The sequence below is a fragment of the Neltuma alba genome, unplaced genomic scaffold (assembly GCF_004799145.2).
Source record: "Neltuma alba isolate B1F8T4 unplaced genomic scaffold, ASM479914v2 tig00013022_pilon, whole genome shotgun sequence".
NCBI lineage: Eukaryota > Viridiplantae > Streptophyta > Magnoliopsida > Fabales > Fabaceae > Neltuma > Neltuma alba.
The window spans coordinates 294,070-318,644 of record NW_021637369.1 but is presented as its reverse complement, the minus strand read 5'-3'; the positions used below and the strand labels follow the sequence as shown (position 1 = coordinate 318,644).

Genomic DNA, 24,575 nt, shown 5'->3' with positions numbered 1-24,575 from the left:
CAGCAGCTCCCGAGGTACATGAACAAACGTTGAATGTTCAGAGGTAAGCAATGATTGATGAGATTGGCCCAAAGAAACAATGATCAATGTGGTTCTTCTTATCTAATCCATGCTTAAGTTTAGTATCAGAGAAGCAACATGCGTGGAAATAAGAGTTAGGTTTCTAATTTGGCCAAGATTATTATAGAGAGAGAGAGAGAGAGAGTAAAATCTGCATTAGTCACTCCAACTAGAGAAATGCAGGATAATTAAAGTGAAAATCTCTCAGGCTATGGTCAGAGCAGTGTTTCATTCTTCCCCAGAAACAGCAAAATGTTTGATGATAGCTCAGACTTCTCTTAAATTACATATGGACACTGTCATAAACAGGGGCCATGCTAATTTCAATTCAATACCAGATTGAAACCAAGACATAGCTGAATTGCAAGCAACAAACATGTTGATCATACAGAAAATCGTGCATTACCAGGGACAGGCTCAATAATCAAGATCAAAAGGACCCAACAGTCTTAAAAGACTCATGAACATGCCTCAGAACCTCCTTATCTCTGTTCCACTCCGGCGTCGGAGCATTCACGAAATGGGCATAAAGCTTGTTCTTCGCACACGTCACAGAAATCAAACTATGGGCTCCAGCCCCATCGATCTCATACACATAATAGATCTGACCATTCTCGTCCTTCTTCTCCTCCGACGTCAAGTTGTCCGCATTCGCAATCAGATCCTGCAATTCCACGTCCGATAACGCCAAATTGTTCAGCACTGTGTCCTTCGGAGCTAATTGGCGAAACCCCGAAAGGAAAGTGAGGTACTCCTTCTCCGTTTTCTTCTTCGGATTGAAAAATTCACTGTCCGTTCCGTTCGTTCCCTTCTCGACCTTCGACACAAGGCGCTCTTTCCAACCCTCTGGGACGTCGTAGACGTACTCGGCGGAGTCTTTCTTGTTGGAATTCCCGCCGTAGCCACCGTAGTTGGCGGCACTGGCGGCAGTGCCGTAGTAGACTTGGTAGTTGGTATTGGAATCTGCCAAGGAAGGAAGAGGAGTAGTTGTGAGTACAGCGGCAATAGCGGCGGCGGTTAAGGAGGCTGTTAGAGGTGGCTTGCAGGATGAAATGGGGAGGAGGGGTTTGGATGAAGGAGAAGGTTTTGATGGGGCGGTGGTCGTTCCGGCGGTGGAGGCGGAGGAGGAGATGGGTGGTGATGAGAAGAGGGTGGCCATGGCGGGTTGAGTTACGTGGGAAGCGTTATCCCTTCGAGAGGTGGAAGTCTATGTAATTCGTTTCATTATCCGAATGATCCGCGGAGAAGAGAAGATAGGCCGGGGAAAGCTTTGGATGCCCACGTGGCTGCTTGCTTGACCAATAACATTATGCCACGAATCGATGCCGCGGTGATGTTGCAAAACAATTAAATATTAAGGAATAATTTTACAATTAAAAATGGATATCTTCAACTCAATTTTTTTTGCAAAGTTTTCATTATTAAAAATATAAAACACTATAATAGTGCTTATCTATTCACTGGACATCATCATTTTGTGATGCCTTGCCCATACAATTTTTTTTTTTGAACTATGTGTGCGTAATATCAACTTAAAGGTTAATAAAAGCATTTTATAGAACTTTTTTTTTTCACACGATTGTCGTGGGATGATATAAAAAGTCTTACCAGTAATATTTTTATAGATAAGTTGTTGACTTTTCTACCTTTGTGCATCTACAACTACAACAATGAGAAATGTCAAGTATTATCCTATCAGTGGAATAATCAAATTTTTAAATAGGTTGTTAACCCTATAATTTTACTTAATAATTTTATTGAGTGTTCTCTTCCTTATTCTTATATTTTTTTTATAGAGAATTTCAAATTGTCTGGTCTATTGTTTTTATCACAATGTCCAATAGTCTTCTCTATACACGTTTATATTATCTCAAATAATTTTTAATAATTTTCTTTTCAATAGACACTACGCCTACTTTTCTTCTAATATTAATATTTTGAATCTTTATTATGTTTTTTTTTGTATGAATCCATCTCAACATCCTTTGATATAAGAAAATATTTTTAATTTGTATAACAGACTTTTATATTGGTGCATTTCGAATCTAAAATAACATGTCTTGCTTTAGATGAGATTGCTAGCTATAGTTGCCTCATCACCACTTCTTCCGTGTCTTGCTACCTCGGAACACTATTTGTTCTGGTCACGCTAAAAAGGAAGTTAAAGAGTGAAGACGTGAAAGGGCAAACGCTAAGCTTCTTATATTTTGATGAATAAGGGATTTTTTACTCATATACGATTAACAGTGAAAAAATTTACTCAGATACGATAAGATCAAAACTATTTATCAAGATACTACACTTAAAATCGTTCAGACCGTGAACAACTTTAAATTTATATAGAACTCGATCTAGATCTGAACAATTTCAGTGGGGCCCACATTAGAAAATAAAAGTTGTTCTTGGTCTGAACAACTTTAGTGGGGCCCACATCACAAAATGCAAGTTGTTCTTGGTCTGAACAACTTCAGTGGGGCCCACATAATGAAATGAAAGTTGTTCTTAATCTGAACAATTTCAGTAGGACCCACAATCCATATTTGTCTTGTGCTCCACGTGAAATTGCTTCCTTCCATGCCTTTTCAATTTTCATTTGACCAGACCACACTTTTGTTTTTTCTTGCCACACGCAAAGTCACTCAAGGAGTAGTGTTCCATTGTTTGAAGCTCAACTCACTCGTAAGGATTCCTTCCCTACATATTCCCATCAGTATAGGACTCAGGGAGTGGTCATTTACTGTCTTTAGCTTTGTTTTGGCATGTGAGTGTATAGTGTAATTTTGGTCTATATAATGGCATTTGACATTCTCATTCCATCTGCCTTCTCATCACTTCTCAAATTGTTCTTAAACTTAGCTAATTCCTCTATTCTTCTTTCTCCTTCCACACTTTCGTGTGAAGTAGTTGGTGTGTGCAATCTTACAATTGTATACATTTTAGAAATTAGAGGCTGAAAGGAATATAATTATTCTTTGACTAGTACATGAAGGTAAATTTACATTGAATAATGATAAGCTTATAATAAATACACTTGTGTAATTTTACATTAAGTACCATTTAAGTGACCCAAAAAAGCATCCTTATGATTGAAAACAAAAATAAATGTTAATAACTATTTCACACTAGTTATTTAAAAATTATAATTACTTAATATGACAAAATAATTAGCCATTACTGATGAGTAATTTTTTAATATTTATATTTTATTATTTGGTCTCCCTAAATAATTATAATTTTTATGATTATTATGATTATCTTTAATAAGTATTACTTTTCCTAAGTCCTCCTCTCTAATTTTTCCCAAAAATTAAATAAAAAAACTCCTCTCTTTTATTATTATTAATCCCACCATCAGTACTCTTTTTATTAGAAAAATTTGGGTACCATTTAGTGCTTGTTTTCACTAGATATAAGACCAGACTAAACTCACAATCAAATATTATCTGACCAAATACATATTTAATTTGACTACATATTTACTCAAACACTATCTACTAAAAAAACAGTTATATATTTAATCAGATTATAAAAAAGTAAACTACAATTTATTTTATATGACAATTAATTATATCTCTACATTTTTTAATTAAAACAAACTCAACATGTTAAAATGACTAAATATAAAATTTTTATTCATCATTTAGCAAAATATATACCAAAATTTTTAAAAAAAGTTAATCTAGAAAATGTACCTTATTCATAAGAAAAATCAAGTTTTACGTTGAGACAAAATATATACAACTAAAAAACCACACACACCACCTACTTCACACGAAAGTGTGGAAGGAGAAAGAAGAATGGGAGGAATCGGCCAAGTTTAAGAACAATTTGAGAAGTGATGAGAAGACAGATGGAGTGGGAATGTCGAATGCCATTGTATAAACCAAAATCACACTATGCACTCACATGCCAAAACAAAGCTGAAGACAATGAATGACCACTCCTTAAGTCCTATACTAATGGGAATATGTAGGGAAAGAATCCTTACGCATGAATTGAGCTTTAAACAATGAAAGACTACTCCTTGAGTAACTTTGCGTGTGGCAAGAAAAAACAACTTTCATTTCGTGATGTGGGCCCCACTGAAGTTGTTCAGACCAATAACAACTTTTATTTTCTGATGTAGGCCCCACTGAAGTTGTTCAAACCAAAAACGAGTTCTATACAAATTTAAAGTCGTTCACGATCTGAACGATTTTAGGTGTAGTATCTTAGTAAATAGTTTTGATTTTATCGTATCTGAGTAAATTTTTTTACTGTTCATTGCATCTGAGTAAAAAAGCCAATGAATAAGCACATTCATGTAAGTTGAAACAAAATTTCACTTGCATACTTATCATATATTTTGTAAATCATAATTAAAAAACTGATTCTAAACTATTCATAAGCCATTCCAAATAAATCTGAAAATAGTAAAAGAGAAAAAATAATGAGGGAGGGAAGGTTAAAACTAAGGAGGTTTTTAAATGAAAACTAAACCATTATTTTAAAAAGGGTTTTACAGTATACGAAATAAATATGTAGAGAAATTTGTTTTAATTTATAAAAAAAATACTTTTAAAAAGTACTTCTGATGAGATCCAAATACCTTCTAAAGTTCAAACAAAGCAAAATCTTTTCACTATCTCCACCTAATGTTATTTTTGCTTATCCGGTAATTTAACAAAAATGATATTTCACACAAACAAAATATTATTTAATATTATTTTAAAAAAATTATAAAGCATTATTAAATTTGATTGGGCCCTAGTCGCCAGGGAGTAGCCCATGGAATAAAGGAAGAAAAGTGAATAAAGCACAGCCGGCTTTCTAAGCGTGCAGATTTCCAATGCATCGGAAAGTCTCTATTATTCATTCTGACCGACAGTTTCTCCACCTCCGCTGTTCCTTCGAGGGAATGTACAGTGCTTGCTTACAGCGATATATGCAGTGCCTCATTCGAATCTCAGAAAGGTTTTATGGGATAACTTGATATCCATGTCGGCCACAACTTCTGAACCGTGGGTAGGGTGTAGTGTGTGGGGACTTCAATGATATAAGATTCCCTTCGGAAAGAATTGGTGGTTCTCAAGCTAATTTGAAATGGATGGACCGGTTTAATAATCAGATTAATGACTGCCACGTTTCAGATTTGGGATTTAAGGGACCCCGTTTCACTTGGAAGGGACCACAAAATTTCAGTGGTGGAGGACTTTTTGAGAGGCTAGACAGAGCTTTGGCAAGCCTAAACTTCCTCAATGCTTTTCCAGATAGTATTGTTAACGTACTTCCGTGCACAAAATTCTCTGATCACAATTCTCTGATTTTGTTACTATCTGAATTGCCCGTGTCTAAAAGTTCTAAACCTTTTAGATTTGAGGCTATGTGGTTAGAACATGAAACTTTTAAGGACTTCTTGATTGATGCTTGGAAACAAAGTGATGACTTGAATAATACTCTAAATGATCTAAAAGATTCAATTATTGTTTGGAATAGAGATGTTTTTGGGTTCATCGAAAAAAGAAAGAGACAGATCTTGGCTAGATTAAATGGTATCCAAAAATCTGATGCCTATCCCTCTCGTTTCGTTTGTAATCTCGAAATTAAGCCGCAAAATGAATTAGAGGAAGTTCTCAAGTTGGAAGAGATGAAGTGATTCCAAAAAGCTAGAATAAACTGGGTTTCTAAAGGTGATCGTAACACTGTCACCTTAAAACTAGGTTTAGAAGGAAGAAGAATAGGATTTTATCTCTGAAAAATGAGGCTGGGGTTTGGACTGACAATGAGAATCAGCTAAAGGATGTGGTGATTGGTTACTTTCATACTCTTTATAAATCAGACATCTCTACTCAACCGACGATCAATACTAATACCCACTCCCCTCTAGTGGATGGTGCCTTGGAAGATCTAGGTGTGGAACCCACTGATGATGAGGTGAAAAGTGCTATCTTTTCTATGGGACCGTACAAAGCCCCAAGGTGTGATGGGTTTTAGCCAATTTTCTTTTAAAGTAACTGGAGTACTGCAGGCCCTTCTGTTTGCAGTTTTGTGAGGAAAGTTTTTAAGGGGGAGGTATCTATGTCAGAAGCTAACAAGACGCTAATTTCCTTAATTCCAAAAAGAGAGAATCTTGAAATAGTGGCTAATTTTAGGCCAATTTCTCTCTGCTTAGTCCATTACAAGTGCATCACTAAAGTAATATCTCAAAGGCTAAAGATTGTGATGAATGATCTTATTTCTCCTTCTCAAGCCAGGTTTATTAAAAGGAGACATATTCAAGATAATATAGTCATTACGCAGGAGATACTCCATACTATGAAGAAAAACAAAAGCAAGAAAGAGTTGGTAGCAATAAAAATTGACTTGGAAAAAGCATACGATAGAATAAGGTGGGATTTCTTACAACAAGTCCTTTATGAGGCAGGGATGGATAGGAATTTTGTCAATTTGATCATGTCCTATGCTACTTCTGTTTCCTACAATGTTTTGTGGAATGGTTCCAAAACCCAATTCTTTAAGCCTGAAGGTCTCAGATAGGGAGATCGTATATCTCCCCTCTTTTTTGTCCTTTGTATAGATAAGCTTTCCCATTTGATTTCGAATATAGTTAATGATGGGAGCCGGAAATCTATTAGAGTAACAAGCCAGGGGCCTTTTATCTCCCATCTACTATTTGCAGATGATCTCCTCTTATTTGGTGTCTCCATGGAGAAGCAAATTGAGTGTATGCTGAATTGTTTGGAGAAGTTTACTCAAGCACCGGGAGGGCTTGTGAACAGAAATAAATCCACCTTGTTCTTCTCTCCAAAAGTGGCTAATAATGTGAAAGGGAGAATCAAAATAATGACTCAAATGAGAATCTCCCACGAAATAGGCAAGTATATAGGATTTCCACTTACTAATGGCAGGAATCCTGTGCAAAACTTTCAATATATCATTGATAGTGTCAGAACTAAAGTTGCGGCTTGGAAAACTGATAGCTTATCTTTGGCAGGACGTATCACATTAGCCAAATCTGTTTTGAGCTCCATCCCCTTGTACTCAATGTAGGTTGCTCTATTACCTAAGAGAATTTGTGATGAAGTAGAGAGATTACAAAGGAATTTTATATGAGGAAATAACCAAAATTCTCATAACTATCACCCTATTGGATGGCAGCGAGTAATTCTACCTAAATCCTTTGGCGGCTTAGGCTTTAAGAAGCTTCCCGCCGTAAATAAGGCTTGTGGAGCCAGATTACTTTGGAAGTTGTTGATTAGAAAAAAAGGATTGTGGGTAGAGATCTTAAATCAGAAATATATCATGAGAGATGCAGAAAATTTGTTCACTGCCTACGCAGGAGATTCCTCTCTGGAAATTTATCTTTCAGCAAAGGCAAATAGTTGATGAAGGTGCTAAATGGCAAATCCGAAATGGACAATCTGTCAATTTTTTTTAAATGATATGTGGCTGTATTCTGACAGAAAAATAAAAGATATGTGCATAAGATCTCTTACTAAGGAGGAGAATGCAAGTGTGGTAGCAGAATGGATTTTGTATGGGGCTTGGAACTTTCAAAAACTTAGTTCCATAGAAGAAGAGGAGGTGCTACAGAGATTAATAGGGGTGTTACCCCCTATGGAAAATGCTGGACACGATGTGATGAGCTGGAAAGCTACTAATAATGGTTTGTTCACTTTGAAAAGTGCTTACTTCCTTATAGAAGAAAATGATCAGACGCTCTACAATCCTACCTATAAAGCAATATGGAAGTGGAAAGGAGTGGAGACAATTCAGGTCTTTCTTTGAAGAGTTTTTCATGACAGGCTCCCAACTAATTATTGGAGGAGTAAATGGTTACAAGCTCCTGCGAATTGTGACTATTGTGAGGTAGAGATTGAGGATACTTTTCACATATTAAGGGATTGCTCTTAAGCAAGGAACTACTGGTTACAAATTCTGAATCCAAAATTTTACCCTGATTTTTTCAATGCTTCTCTGAAAGACTGGGTTTCTGATAATTTGAACCAAAGCAGGGGAAAGAATGATATGGTTCAATAGGGTCTTCTATGGGGAGTCTCAGTCTGGAAGCTCTGGCTCTGGCGCAATAAATCAGTATTTGAAACAGAAGTGGAGAGTAGACCAGCAGATCCGGCTACTTATATTATGAATTGCTGGAAGTACTTTGTCCTTGAGTCATATCAAAAGAGGAGTCTGTCTGATTGCCAGGTTTATCGAAGCATTAAATGGAGACCGCCACCCTGGGGCTGGCTAAACATGAATGTTGATGGTGCATGGAATCAAAGTTCTACAAAATCTGGTTGTGGTGGTGCTGTGAGGGACGCTTCGGGCACTTGGATTGTTGGCTTCTGTTATAACATTGGTATTAGCAGTGCAATGGAGGCAGGAGAATGGGCAGTTTTTAAAGGCTTGTCCTTAGCTTGGGACTTTGGATTTAAAAGAGTTATTCTGGAATCTGACGCAGGGAGTCTAGCTGACGTTCTACTCCAACGGAAGCATAATGAGAATGGCACTTTAATGTTTACCAGAATAGTCGCTATGCTGAGTTATAACTAGGAAGTGGAAATAAGGCATATTCCAAGAGACAGCAACAAAGTGGCGAGTGCACTAGCTAAAATGGGAATTTTTTGATTCTTGTCCAGAACATCTAAGATTGCTGCTGGAAGCGCCCCCCCCCCCCCCCAAAAAAAAAAAGTATCGCTGCGAGAAGTTGATTGTAGTGGACTTCACGCTGAAACTGAATAATCTGGGGTGTTAGCCCTCCCCTAGCGGAAATGAGGTATTTTTTTCCCCGGTTGTCCTTTTTTTTCTCCTCTAACTTTTCTTCATTATTATTGAATGAAAATTATATTAATTCATAAAGTTGTAAATTATTCAGATTAAATTTTAATAATTTCAATTTATTTACATATTTTTTATATAAAAACAAAATAATAATCTTATGAAATGTTAAATATGAAATCATTAAGGGTTTATTTGTGTCCATGGGTGGTAAATACTTATAAGCAATTTCACTTCTCATAGAAATTTTGCTAGTTCTATTTATAAACTTCAAATTTGAAAAGAGGTGTGATCTATTTTATAAGTTTCAATTTGGATTTGTCTTAACATTTAATGTATATTTTCAATGTTACTTTTAATTATTTCTCTTTTGTCGTATTTTCCTATATATTCTTTTTCATCATTTTCTCATTTATCATAAGAATATATTTAAAAATAAAAATATATTTCTAAAATATTTATTATTTTTAAATAATTTTAATTAATTATTTGTTATTCATGAATTTGTTATTTAAAGTTTATAATAAAAACATAAAGGAGTATTTACCTTGGAATTGAGTTACTCCAAACAGTTCTAATATTTGGATTCAGTAATAATAAATGGAACAAAGAAAGGGTTGTTTGGACGACGCAAAAGTGTTTTTAAAAAAATATACAAATTCTTTTATATATTTATTTTAAAATTATTTTTGAAATTATAATTTGTTGTCTATCTAAATAGGAAAAATTGCAATAAAGTTCCCCTAAGAAAATTAAATAAAAAAAATCCATTAAAATTATCAAATTATTCTAAAATCTTAAAGAACCTCATTGTAATAAATTTTATTTGTTTAATTATTAAATCACCCTTCTTCTTTTTTTTTTTTTTAAGTTTGTATTGCAAACTAAAAAAGCAGTGCTTGATAATTTAAGGTGTAACGATTGACAACTATTGCGGCAGATATTGACAACTCATATATTATAATTTGTAATGTGCTGAGAAAATGTATTGTCAATAATTATCGCAATAGTTGTAAATCGTTACACCTTACACCTTAAATTGTCAACGACTATTCTTTCAGTTGTCAATATAAACTTGAAAAAAGTAATTTGATAATTAAATAAATAAAAATTTATTATAATGAGGTCTCTTGATGTTTTAAAATAATTTAATAATTTAAAGATATATTTTTGTATTTTATTTTTTTGGGATAGGACCTTGTTACAATTTCTCTTCTAAATACCCTCCAAAAAGAAAGAAAATGAAGCAGTGAAGGGAAGCACCCATCCTTGGGTTTTCAAGTGTCACATCAAACTCGGCCTTCAAGTTACCCTATGAGAAGTCAATCCACCTTTTTCATGCTTTTAAGAAATCGATCCTTTTTCCCGCTTCATCTTGTTCCCTGCGACCCCTTGTGATACTCCTAGACCCCACATCAGATGGGTGTGCGCAAAGTGACTGTTTAGGTATCACCCATGTTAGGTGATTTTCCCTTCAGTCCTTTGTTTGAAAAAAAAGCCATACAGAGCGAAGCGAACCCAGTAAAAACCGAGTGCGGGAGCACCTGGTGTGTGCTTGGGACGGTCTCTTGTGGGTGCTCTTAAACCCCACATCAGATGGGTGAGTGTGTGCGTTAGTGTGTATAAGTAGGGACTGTTTGGGTACGACCAACGTTGGTTTTGCCTTCAATCCCTTGTCAAAAAAAAAAAAAAAATTCTTGTTCCCTGCGACTGTTTCGTTTCTGCCTGGGTGAAGAAAGGTGGGAAAGGTAGTGGCCTGTTCGACTTTTCCTGGCAGTATTTAACAACAAAAACAAAGAAAATAAAAAAGCTCGAGTGAAGACGCAACAGGGAGAAGACGAAAAGCGTTAGAGGGTGAAAACAGTGAGAAGTTCAGACGAAGCGAGGTAAGAGTAAAATGCATGTAACGGTCTTGGGTTGCCTTCTGGTTTCGATTTCAACATTCAAGGTTTCCCTTGACAATTCATGCGCGTTTTTTGTTTTGTTCATTTCACTCTCTCATTCTCTCTGAGATACAAACATTTCTTTGAGGACTTTGTAATAATTGTTTTTTTTTTTTTTGTCTCCCGTTGCTGCTACGATCAGTTCTATTTTCACTCATAGAAGAAAGGCATTGGCTTTCCAGATTATTAGTTTATTTGGTGAACTAGGGCGCCTGTGGGTTTCAAAACCATTTTTCAGGTTGTGCTTGTTAAGACTTATGATAAAGGATGAACTAAGGACTGATTTTTTCAAATATGGACACAGGATTTAGAGTGATGCTGAAACATCAGCTTGCTTAAAGTGCCTAAAGATGGTTGATGACGAAATTGTCGATGTGCTTGGTCTACTTCTGCTATACGTGGATATAATCTTGAATTGATCTTCTATCTTGTCTGTCTTTGTCAGACATCCTCTTTGTATAGCTAACGGATTTGAAAGCCACAGTAAGGAGACATAATAATCACCATGATTTTCTCCCTTTGCTTTCTCATCCTTGCAGACGAAGCAGCCCAGAAATCACAGTACGAGGCCTTAAACAGTCATGAAATTGGAGCAACAAGACGATACCCTCAGTGTAAGAGAAAGTCCTAATCCCACTGTATTTTTCTCCAAAAGGAAATTTTACTTGTTCAAAAGGAGGGATCAAGAAGACTGGGCTTCTCTGTATAATTGATTTTGTAAATAGTTCTCGTGTTCATTTCCATTGCAGGTTGAACCTTGTGATGAATGTGGTGCTGTTGGTTGCCCAGAATCTACTGCTACGTGCTCCAAATGCAATGTAGCTCGTGAATATATGTATTGATTTCTTACCTTTGCCCCTTTCTATTTTTGAACACCAGTGGTTTATATTTATGTATGGTTTTCATTTCTCTTGTCTTTTTAAATTTATCGACCCAATTTGTTTGGGAAAGAGAAGTATGATTGAGTTAGCTACTTCCTTTTATAAGCCTGATGTGTGCAGTGATCCATCAAATGTTTTTAGTTGGCTTGATGTTCAACTGCTGTTGTGCTGTCAAAAAAAAAACCCTTTTCTCCATGTTATTTGTGCAGTAATTTTTCAGAGTAAGTTAAAGGGCTAGATCTCATATTTGACATGTATAGTCAATTTTCTAGATGTTATTACATAATTGGTCGTCTGATTGTCTTGCGATCATGTCAATGACTTCATGAATTGTGTTTTTTGGGGCTAAATAGATCTCATTCTTAATTAATGGTATTCTCTCTGTTTGCAGTTATTGTATGCGGATTTCTGTCCGAAGAGCTCTTGATGATTGGATTTGTGAAACTTGCCATTATGAGAATTATACAAATTCGTTAAACATGAACATCTCAAGAGACCCTGGATTTGATGCTTCTAATGATATAACTGAACCTGAGTTAACGCCTTCAGCCATTGGAGTTCAAATGACTAAAGAACATGGCTCTCATTCATTGGCAAGAGGTACCTCTTCTCTCTGAACAACGGAAACTTGGGCACGCACATGCAAGACATTTGATGGAAAGATAATTTGATACTATGTGATATTTTAAATTGTTGTATTAATCTATTTATCTTAAACACTGGATTAGTTTGATAGGTCTCTCTCTCTCTCTCTTTTTTTCTTTGAGGTCATGTTTAGCTTAAGCAATCTCATGGAGTGGCATAAGACTTGTTGTCATTTGGCTTAAGCAATGGATCATTTGGACCACATTTTAATGGAGTGGCACACATTTTAAACATGTTTATCATAATTTACTTTGGAATGAGTAATCTTCTATCATTTGAATATTTCAGGAGGTTCAACTTCTAGGGAAAACTCTGCTGAATTCGTTTCAAAACTTGATGGGTAATATTCTTTCATGTTCTTTTTTTTTTTTGGCCAAGAATTTCAATCTACTCACCAATCTCACCTTATTTTCTCAACCGACACATGGAGGGTTCTAGTGGGAATAACATGAATGGCATATCGAGTAGGAAAATGGGTAGAGGCATAATTAAGTTCACAAAACTGGATGCACATCATGGTGCTACGGAGAGGAAGCATGTGGAATTTGATGATGGGAAGAATCCACTTGGTGCAGAGGGGGATAGATTCATTAGCTATATAGGCTTTATAGCTCAAAGTAAAGTTGGCATTTTGTTCCCTAATTGGAAGTTAGTACCAGAAGCTACAAAGGACATGGTTTGGAAAGATATTTTGGTATACCGTTTTCTTCTCCTTTTCTTTTAAATGTCGTTTTAAATATAATTATTATTGGTACTTTTAATTTATTTAAATGCATATTGTACTTTGCAGCAAACTTACGATGTCTCTACCACCCATGAGATGAAGAAGCATTGGTTGCAGCAAGTACGTGAGCGATGGAAAGATTTTAAGACAATGCTCACCAAGGTGTACATTCGAGGTGCTAAGAAGAATGAGGATCCATGTTTAAAATACTCATTTCTTGATCAAGAGACCGAGAGAAAGTTTGTGGAGTCACGTCAAGACCCTGAATTTCAAGTACATTGCTTTAACCATCGTTTTAGTTTACAAAGAATTTATTTTGATTTATTTTATTTCATTGACTTAGTTTGCTTTGTTTTATTTTTACAGAAATTAAGTGCTGTAAATAAAGAGAGGCAGTCTAAAAATTTATATCAGCATTACATGTCTTGTGAGGGTTATAAGAAAGTAGAGCAGAATATCATGCAAGCTAATTTGAAGACAATGCAGGAAGTTGCAAAATCAAATCCGAACATCATTGTTCAGGCCCCAACTCATCCAACTCGTCACCAAAAATGGAAGGAAGGGAGGATAAAGAAAGGCCAAGATATAAATTCAAAGGTTGCTGAGATTGCTGGAAAAATTGTAAGCAATCAAATTAAAATGAATTGAAGTTATGTTCATGTTTGCTTGAGATTATATTTATTGCTTGTATGTTACACGATGCACTTGAGGAGCAAAGTAGTCAAGGTTCCTTCACTCAGAGGGGGAGGATGGACATCTTGGTCACGGCAATTGGGAAGCTGGATCACCCTGGTCATGTTAGTGGGGTAGGAAAAACGATTGGTCTCATTCAATACTTTGGGCCAACTTCACGATTCTCTCCAGCAAATGTATCTAAAGAGGAGATTACGACCATGGTTCAAGAACAGATTCGTAAAGAGCTTGGGCAGGAAATTCGAGAGCAGATTCGTAAAGAGCGTCAGGAAATTCGTCAATCAATTCGAAATGACATTATTGCTGAGCTTCATGATGAGATGAGAACTATGGTCTCTAACCTGCAACATGCTCAGGCTCAACAAGAAAATTGTACATCTCAGGTCAGTCATTAATTTCAGTTAAATTAATATGGAGTTGATGTTTCCTTTATTCAGTTTAATTCTTCCGTTTCTTTCACCTAGGCTTCCCAAAGCATTCAAAGCACCAAAGATAGTTATAATCCAGATCAGGCGTTGGCACCGCATGACCTTAGTCCCAAGACAGAGGATGGAGATATGGATATTCTAGAGCCTCCACATTCATTTGATGATGCTGGACTCGGAGTTCAACCTATTCCTCATGCTGCTACCTGTTCAGATTTTCCTCATTTGGCTGCTTATGATTTCTAAGGGGATATATGATTGAATATTTGCAGATTGGACTTCGGATGTATAATGTATTATGGAGAATGCACTATGACGATGCATGAGGATTGATACTGCTTTGGTGTTATTATTTTGCTAGTGAATCTGATTTGAGTGAATTTGATTCGATAGGTCTAAATTTACACACGTATTTTCAATGATATGAATCTATTACAGGGGATGATTTTGTCATAGAGGTTGATTAGTTCTGAGCCATCCGATGCTGACATTTCATTTTTAACTTGACTATATGTATAACAACTTATTGCTTGTAATCTAAGACGCATTTAGTTTTGAAGAGCTGGATCTATCTGAGATCATACGATTAACAGGTTCTGAATGGTTTAGGGTGGTCTGACATTGAAGATTTTGATGGTCAATACATAGGCATGGGAATATGGGATCTCTGCAGACAAGTTTGCTTGTTTGAGGTTGGTTTGATCCTCATATGACTTCATTGACGTTGGTTGGTTCAAGGTTGTTTTGTACCCAAGATTTATGGGAATCTAACAATGAAGGGTGCAACCTTACGATTCTGCATTCTAATTTTGAACAAGGTTCCATTTCTAATGTGCGTGTCATTCAATTCTTCGTTGAAATAAAGAGAAAAAGAAATGAAATCTACCTTTATTCTTGTGAGTTCAAAATAGGTTGGGTTTATGTCTGTTATTCTTTCTTATTCCGATTCAACGTACCTTTGAATGTAGATTTATCAGAAGATCATCCTCTGCTTAGTTTAGAATTTTCCTTGTGGCATAACAGCACATCTTGGAAAAATTGTGGTAATGAAGTTTCTTGGTCTACTTTATGATAGTTAAGTGTGCGTACACTGTTAGGGTGGAAAATGAGTTGCCGGGTACTCTATATTTTACTAGTAACAGAGTACTCATTAGAGGAATTTGGCAATGCTACTTAGGTTTCAATTTCAAATCCTCAATATGCGCAAATTTTTTGCCTAGTGAGCTACTAAAAATTGAGCCCGCTTATTGAATCGGGTAATCAACCCAATCACAATTAAAATAAGATGATTTGATTAAATTATACAAACATCCATATATAATCGTGAAAACTAAGAGCCTTAAATTAAAAATGCAAGACTAAGATATTGAAAAAGGTCCATTCACTGACAAATGCAAGAGGGTCTTGTACCACACCATCAACTCTAAAGCAAGTAATTAAATTGGCAATTCAATTCAATTTCTGCTCTTACTGTTGTGCGTAGGTAGTTTAGATTTCAATATTTTTGGAATTGGTCTATGCCAATAGGGGAAAAAAAAGATCCTTGCAATTCCACCAATTCTACCAAATCTCAGTGATTCGAACATCTTGGGCACTCAACTATTTTTACAAACTTCCTAAACACGAAACTACACATAAACAAGGGGTAAAAGGAATGGAGCAGCCGCTCACAACTAGAAAACCACAAAATTCAAAAAGCTAATAACATAGGTATATGATCGAGCCAGAAAGATGAAAAGAAAAGGGGCGTTCACCTCTTGATGGATCGGACAAGATTAATGGAAGCAGGGTTTCGCATGTGATCGAGAAAATCAAAGAACGAGAGCTATTGCGAAGATGTTGATGCGTCCATGGAATCAATTGTTGGACCCAGTTGAATTGAAGAACGAGCAGCATATTAGAGTTAGATCAATGTAGAGCACTAGGCAAAGCATTAGAATTAAATTTTAATAGAGTTTGTAACCTATTATTTGTTAATTTTTATAATTTAATAATAATTTTAAAAAGATTTAAATCTGAATTGTTAAAATATTAATCTAATGGCTTTTTTTTTTAAAAAAAAAAAGTAGGGAAGAGGAGAGATTCCAAATCATCACCTTACCACTTGCTCTCTTTCCCATGTCGCCATGTCATCACCATATCATTGCTTCCTCTCTCCCATGATAACCACATCATTGCTTTCTCTCTCCCATGATGACCATATCATCGTTTTTTCCCTCCCATGATGCCATGTCATTACCACATCATTGCTTCCTCTCTCCCATGATGACCATATCATTACTTTCTCACGTCATCTCCTCGTTCATGTCATCGCCATATTACAAATTAAGCTAATTTTTGTGAAACAGTAGTAGTTCAAACTTAGGACCTCCTAGTATATTGAAGCCTTTGCCAAAGGAACACTTACAAAGTTTTATACAAAAATAAATATATATAATATTTCTAATTACAAATACAAACATATATAATAAATATTATATATAATTTAACATATTATATAATTTAATACATTATTATTTATTTTATTTTATTTTTTTATTTTATTAAAAATAATTAATAGTTAATATTTTTATTTAAATATTAAATAAAATAATTATTATATTATATTTATTATTTATTTTTTGTTTATAATATTTGTATTTTTTATCCATATAATATATTTTGTGAGGGGAGTTAGGGATGGATTAGTAATAGAAATTAATGATGAAAAAATTCTGTCACTAATTCTTTTACAATAGAATCAATGACAGATTAATGACAAAATTTAGAGACAAATTAAGTTTTCATCACTAAAAAATTTTATCACTAAATTCTGTCACTGATTTTAGGGATGAAATTTGTCACAGATTAGCGATGGATTAATGAAGGAATAAAATTTTGTCGCTAAATTCTATCACTGATGTCCTATTTTTTTGTAATGCATATCTATGTCCATTTTCATTTCCATCAAAATCAATTCGAGTATACTAAACAACCCATTAGTGCTTGCCCATCATTTTAACATTTTAGGTTAGAGATCAAGTAGAAGTCAAGAGAATGCATTAAAGGAGGCAATCTTGAAGGCTCTATTATGCTCGTTGAGCACAAGTTGCGTTCATTTACGTTTAATTGCTATGGTATTAAAATTGTATTTTATTTTATAAAATATTTCGGCCTGAGTAACTGTTTGAGATTAATCCTTTGAGATAACAATTGTATTAAGAAGGTTTTGTTTGGGCTTTGCATAGCTTTGGGACGGAGTTCTTAAGCCCTTATATGGTGTAATTGATTGGACGCTAAGTATCCAAGTTGCGTTGTTGGGATGTCATACAAAATGTTAGTACCTATAATTTTAGAAGGACATCAAATTGAGTTTAATGGTGTGACCTTCATTAATGTTGTTAAGTACATAGAGACCAAAATTAAAACAGGTTAAAAATATAAGGATCAAAACCAAAACTTGTTAAAAGTATAAGGATCAGAATCAAAAGGTGTTAAAAGTGTTGATAAAAAAAGCAACTTAAATGCATGGTGAGGGGTGTTCACGGGACAGGATGGGACTGACATACCCCCATCTCATGTCCCATCTTGAAAACTCTCATAAAATGAAATTTTTGTCTTGTATCCCATCCCATCTCGAAAGTTTCCTAGTCTCAATTGAGACAGGGACAAGACTAGGACAAACTAGGACGTGTCATAAAAAAAAAAAAAGCCCATTTAAACAACATTTAGGAAAGAAGAAGCAAAGATAGAAATTAATACTTTCAAGTACAAATCATCATATCAGATTGAAGCTTCATTTACACCAACTATAAAAAAACAAATGTAAGGCATAAGAAATTCAAAATCAGACTTCTCTTCAAATCCATCCTTGATCCCTAATCCTCATCTCCCCTTTTCTTCTCTATTATTTTATTCACCCCGATATTTTACCTACCCCCTTCTCCTTTTGAAATCGCCAGGTTGAAAATTGTAGGTTCTTTTTGAGCATTGCATCAATAGTGTTCTCCTTCTAAAATCACCCTTATCCAGATGAGTTTTCAAATTGAGAAGAGAGGGAGGAGAAATGTACCTAACAATGCTAGAAGAGCGAAGGTGATAGGCGATGAGCAAGTGGCCAATCATGATGAGTGATTGATGAGGACGATGAACAGGAGGTGAAACATACATTCTTTCAACCCCTTTAGTGTGTGTCCAAAAGCAAATTTAGCTTTAAAAGAGATAATCAAACACTTCAAAAATTGAGTACAATTATCAAAGTTATTATTGATAAACTATGTTATCAATAAACTTATTGATAAATGACTCTTCTCTTGAAAAACAATGAATTGTCGAAAAGCTTATTGATAATTTTATCGATAAATTTTGATGTAGGAAAAATGAAGGTCAACTTTGAATGATTGTAAATCTTTCAATTCAACTCCAAATGTTACAAAGGACCTGTCACCAGAAAGCTCTTTGAGTCAACTTTCCAACACAACAAGTCCTACTGCAAAATGCATTGTAGTTTCAAAGTTATCTTCATCAAAGTGACTGAAGGTCAGTGACAAGGCATGAAACCTCAGTAGCATATCTCCTTCATATGAAACTCATTGGAGTTGATCTTGGTGTCCATGAACCTTATACTAAGTCTAGTTTTATATGAATCAAGTTTCACCTCAAATGATTAATAGTTTAGGAGATATTGTAGAAAAACCGAACATGTGTCAAAGCTGAATGAAGAACAAAGCATAACATGCTGATTTTTCGAAGAGGTTATAGATAAATATGTTTATCGATAATGAACTCAAAAAACACACTTGAAAATCATCTCTGAAGATTATATTCAAGCTTAGATAAAAGGTGACTCAAGTTATATTGATATAATTTCCAATTGAGCTTCTTTAAATTTCATTCGGGCCACTCCAACTTCTTGTTGAGCATAGTAACCTTCAATATCAAATCTGAGAACTTAAATCTTGGTATTCCCATTTAATCTTGCAAATTCTTATTTCTTCTCTCTCTATTCTTCTTCTTTTGAATCAATCTCATGATAACTCCTTTCTTTTGTTGAACAAATTACATAAGATAACCACATTAAGTATGGTAGTTGGTCAAAGCATGAGATTAGAGAAGAGTAACAGGCTGGTTGGGCTACCTGGCTCCTAATCCATGGCCTGCCCATTTAAGATTATATGGGTATGGGTTGGCCCATACACGTAGATGTCCCGTTAAAGCTCGTTGTTAAACCAGCTATTTTAACTAGGCAGGTTTTTACGGGTTCTAGGAAACTCATTTAAGATACGAAATTCTGAAACCTATTTAAATTTGAAAACATTGAAATATCATCTCATATTTTCATTCCTACTAAACCTTTTCAGCTTAAAGACAAGAAGTAACTCAAGCAAGTAGTAAATAAATAACTAATTAAACCATTAATCAATCATAACATAATATGTTAATAATATTATAACCATTAACCAATCAAATTTCAAGCCAAGGTCTTTCATTCTTCAAATTAAGAGTTCAAACTTCAAAAAATCAAACCATAAAATAGAATAACCATCACTAATCAAAGTCCATACTCTATAGTACACAAAATCACAAACCATCATTCTAATGTTCAAGCTTAAAATAAGACAACCACAAATATAAAAATCTAAAGGATTATTCATTGAATCATCATCATAATCATCTTCTTCTTCAAAGGTGAGACAAGGAGACTAACAGGGAGGACATGAGATGCCAACAAGACTGAGAGTGAGAGGTGATGTGATGAGAGGAGTTATTGTCAGATGTTGCTACTCCCGTACTGGGACTAAGTGATCAATTGAGCGAGCAACGAGACTGTGGATGTGAGACACCGAGCTAGAAGGCAAGAGTGTGGAGAGTTAGAGTTGGGAGGCAGTGCCCAAGGTAAGACATTGAGTGAGGGTGTTAAAGGCTGTGTGTTGAGCGACACTTTCTATCCTAGGTCTCCCATCTTTTTTATTTTTTTAATTTAAATAAAAAGCTAAATAGGTGGGTACAGGTAGCCTGTTCCTATGCCTGTAGCTGGGCCATTTAATATTGAAATTCACCCGTTTATTTCTTTTTCGGACATGCTCAAATTACAGGCCCAATCTTTACTGGTTGCGAGCAAGGCGATCAGGTTGCGAGTTACTTGTCAGCCCTACATGAGATAAACATTTATTGCAAACTTTTTGTTCTGATATTTGACATCATCAAAACTAATAATATCCAACAGCTTTTTTGTTTAAAATTTACAAAATTGGAGACATAGATAACATTGATTATTAGACTATGAGAATAAGCTTATCATTTTAAACATCAACTAGGGTTGGGGTTACAGTGCTAGTTTTAGTGAAAAAAAAATTGACCGCATTAACATAGGGAATAGAGTTTCATTTGAATTAATGTGACTACTAACAAAAAAAAAACATCATTTGAAGAGTTATTCTCAATTTGGCCAATTAAATACTCGTATAAAAAATTAATTATCTATAGCAAGAAAAAAGTTAATCATTTTGAACGTTTTTAACATAAACTTCAATTAAGAAAAATATTTTTAGAATTTTTTACCAAAACATTAGTAAAAATTGCTAAAACATAGATTAAAATTAAGGCTGTGAAAATATTTGAAAGTTTTTTTTGTAATTTTAGCAAAACTAAGGTATATCAAGTGTTATATTGAAAAAATTGATGTTGATAGTCATACACCATTTGATGACAAATACGAAAGAAGATTTACAAAATGTGACCACTTTAAAATGGATAGAAAAGATGAACGATTATCATAGCAGTGATAGAAAAATTTTATATTTTATTTGAAGTAAACATTACAGTGAGAAATCTTTTGCTTTCCTTATGTAGAAAAATTTGTTCATAAATGGGAAAGGAATTTGGCAAGAGAGGAGTGGAGAAGAAAATTCCATGATTCTTGTTCTGTCCGGATTGATTTAGTCCTATCGTACAGTGATTGGAGAAGAAAATTTCCATTTAATTTGCCTGAGAGTCATATAACACATTATATATAAAAATGTTCTTATGATTATATGTAAAAATATTGTTGTTGTTATTTTTTTAAAAATTTTAATCAGTTGAAAATGAAAAGGATTATATATACGTTTTTGTTTTATTTGGGGTGAAAATATTGTGAGATGAGGAAACTGTTATTTTTTTAAATGTCAAAAAATTCTTCTGTTGATTCGAAAAGAACTTTTGAAAATAAGAGAAATGAGTCAAAAACCCTCCACATAAGTTTCGTATAAAACATCATTTGAAGAGTTATTCTCAATTTGACCTATTAAATACTCATAGAAAAAAAATCAATTATCTATAGCAAGAAAAAAGTCAACCATTTTAAACGTTTTTAACATAAAATTTAATTAAGAAAAATATTTTTAGAATTGTTTACCAAAACATTATTAAAAGTTGCTAAAACATAGATTAAAATTAAGGCTGTGAAAATATGTGAAAGTTTTCTTTTTTGTAATTTTAGCAAAAATGAGGTATATCAAGTGTTATACTGAAAAAACTGATGTTGATAGTCATACATCATTTGATGACAAGTACAAAAGAAGAACCACAAAAGGCGACTACTTTAAAACAGATAGAAAGGATGAACAATTGTCACAGCAGTGATAGAAAAATTTTGTATTTTATTTGAAGTAAGCATTACGGTGAGGAATCTTTTGCTTTTCTTATGTGGAAAAATTTGTTCATAAATGGGAAAGGAATTTGGCGAGAGAGGAATGGGAAAGGAATTTGGCAAGAGAGGAGTGGAGAAGAAAATTCCATGATTCTTGTTCTGTCCGGATTGATTTAGTCCTATCGTACAGTGATTGGAGAAGAAAATTTCCATTTAATTTGCCTGAGAGTCATATAACACATTATATATATAAGAATGTTCTTATGATTATATGTAAAAATATTGTTGTTGTTATTTTTTTAAAAATTTTAATCAGTTGAAAATGAAAAGGATTATATATACGTTTTTGTTTTATTTGGGGTGAAAATATTGTGAGATGAGGAAACTTTTGATTTGTTAAATGTCAAAATTTTTTTTGTTGATTCGAAAAGACCTTTTGAAAAGAAGAGAAATGAGTTGAAAACCCTCCACACAAGTTTCGTATGGTTCACTGGTACGTGGAAAAAGTTTGCCGACTATGTCCCTAATTTCCAGAATTTGCAACCATGCTTCTAAAATTGCCGTTTGACTAGGGGGTTGAAATTAAAAGTTCAATCCAATTGGTTTATCTTCAAGTTATTGTCTCCATTTGAAGCTTCTGGATTTTTTATGCTTTTTTTTAGTTTTTTCAACGACTTGGAAAGATTTGTCTACATCAGCGCACTTGATCTAAATCAACATAGTAATATTGATATGTGCAATTTATTTTTGCACATTTAAAAAACATATGATATTTGGCATACTTTGAAAAAAAGTTTATAAGTATTTTTGTAAGTTTTCCCGTTATATTTTTTTAAATAGCATGTGTCCCACTATAAAAAGTAAACAAACTTTATGTTATTTTAGTAGTTGTATCATTTTCACTCTAATTTTGCATTTTTATGTGCATTTTCGGCCTTTGTTGGGCTATGGAGTAGCCTGCCCAACTCAACTTAGATCTTTTTTGAGCATTTATGAAAAGTGACAATATGCAGGTTGATGAAATGCAAGAAGAGGGAGAAAACAAAAGAGATAATAATTAATACAACCTCCAATTCTTAATATAAGATCTAGTTGATTAATTTGAATTAATTAAAAAAGTTTCTTAAGTAAGTTATTTATAATACATATGTGTTGTCTTCCTTAAAATATCAATATTAATCATATGTGTTTGCTAAAACTACCATTCGATTAAATCCTTAACATTTTCAATTACTACAAGGACTACTTTGAAAAAAAAAGATCAAATATGAGAGATAAAATAGATTGGGATCTTATTTTTAAGACCAAATTAAAAGTCAAACTAACTCTTATATAAAAAACTAGAGGTAGTAAGTATAAACAGGAGACAAGAGTTTGATATGCAATAAATATAGTTTTTGATTAGTCTTGGAAGGTATAAACAGAGAAGGAGATAATGCATTTACGGTGGAAGAGGACTTGTTGGAGTCGTTAAATGTGGGTGAAGGAAGAGAGGCAAGGATTATAATGTTGAAACGAGACATTTGGTTAATGTAATTGGTGCAAATAAGTATGTGGGTTTCTTAATGGTTGTGATTGTCAGAGAAGGTGGGTGCAAGTTGCCAGACAATGGGCAGGGTCGATTCATGCATCTCTACTGCTGCTGAAGATGGTTGGTGAGTCAAGCAAGGTAGACTGAAAGATGATCGGTCAAAGTGGTGAGATTTGTGAGGGCGGTACATGGTTAAAGTCAAATGGCTCCTCATACTATTGGACTGCCGACTTAACATGTTTGGCAATTTGTGGGACCCGACACCCTCCATTTCCTAACATTATTGCGTCATCCTTCTTTCATCACCCTTCTTCTGCTGCTGCCTCATACTGTAAAATAAGAATGTTTGCCTCTGCCCGTCACCTTATCACCCTCTGTGTTTTCCTCTTTAAGGACACGGTAGAGAGTAGAGGAAGCTATTGGCTTATCTTCATGTTATTGTCTCCATTTGAAGCTTCTGGATTTTTTGCGATTTTTTTTTTCAGTTTTTCAACGATTTGGAAAGATTTATGTAGATTAGCGCACTTGATCTAAATCAACATACTAATATTGATCAGTACAATTTATTTTTACACATTTGAAAAACATATGATATTTGGCGCACTTTGAGAAAGTTATAAGTATTTTTGTAAATTTACATTTTATATTTTTTAAATAGCATGTGTCCCACTGTAAAAAGTAAACGGATTTTATGTTATTTTAGTAGTTGTATCATTTTCACTCTAATTTTGCATTTTTATATGCATTTTTGAACCTCCAAAAAGCATATGATGCTTGGTGCATTTTATGTGAAAGTTAATGAGTTTTTCTGCACACTTGGCTTTTTCTAAAAAGAAAAAATAATTTGTGCTACCTTTTTTATTACAGGTTCTATCTTCATCAACCATTTTTTCATTGTAGGTCCTGTACCCACATTTTCATTGGGGCTTTACATTTTCCTTTATTCTTTTTTACTACGGCAAAATTGGGAAATGCTATGTAAAATAAAACTAAAGCCAAAAGAAAATAAACATTGGATGGGTGCTCATCTGACCAAAATTATAAAGGAAAGAGAGTTTACTACAATATTTATTTAAATATTATGCTGTTTTCCGTCTAAGATTCATCAAATTGATGACAAAGAAAGCGTTGATTGTTAGATTATGAGAATAAAACACCAACCTGCATTCATCTGAGTGAAAGAGGTTTCGAACGCTTAAATATGAGATGTTGAATTTAATTTGAGTTCATGTGAACAAAAAGAATAACATCTTTGAGAGAGTTATTCTCAATTTGGCCTTTTAGATAGTCATATAAACGTTTTT

General features: G+C 34.1%; 2 protein-coding genes across 2 annotated transcripts; one reads left to right on the top strand and one right to left on the bottom strand.

The window, feature by feature from the left end:
* Positions 1-230: 230 nt before the first annotated feature.
* Positions 231-1,223, bottom strand: LOC114733639 (thylakoid lumenal 19 kDa protein, chloroplastic-like). The gene has a single exon (XM_028921134.1). It carries the CDS (start codon positions 1,217-1,219, stop codon positions 491-493), a length of 729 nt encoding a protein of 242 aa, XP_028776967.1. The 5' UTR covers positions 1,220-1,223; the 3' UTR covers positions 231-490.
* Positions 1,224-5,146: 3,923 nt separating this feature from the next.
* On the top strand, positions 5,147-5,695 carry LOC114733630 (uncharacterized). Its single transcript, XM_028921124.1, has one exon. The coding sequence runs from the start codon at positions 5,147-5,149 to the stop codon at positions 5,693-5,695; it is 549 nt and encodes a 182-aa protein (XP_028776957.1).
* Positions 5,696-24,575: the final 18,880 nt, after the last annotated feature.

Bases quoted from the DNA above. Each gene is read 5' to 3' on its own strand.
- LOC114733630 (XM_028921124.1), top strand. From the start codon at position 5,147: ATGGACCGGTTTAATAATCAGATTAATGACTGCCACGTTTCAGATTTG.
- LOC114733639 (XM_028921134.1), bottom strand. From the start codon at position 1,219: ATGGCCACCCTCTTCTCATCACCACCCATCTCCTCCTCCGCCTCCACC.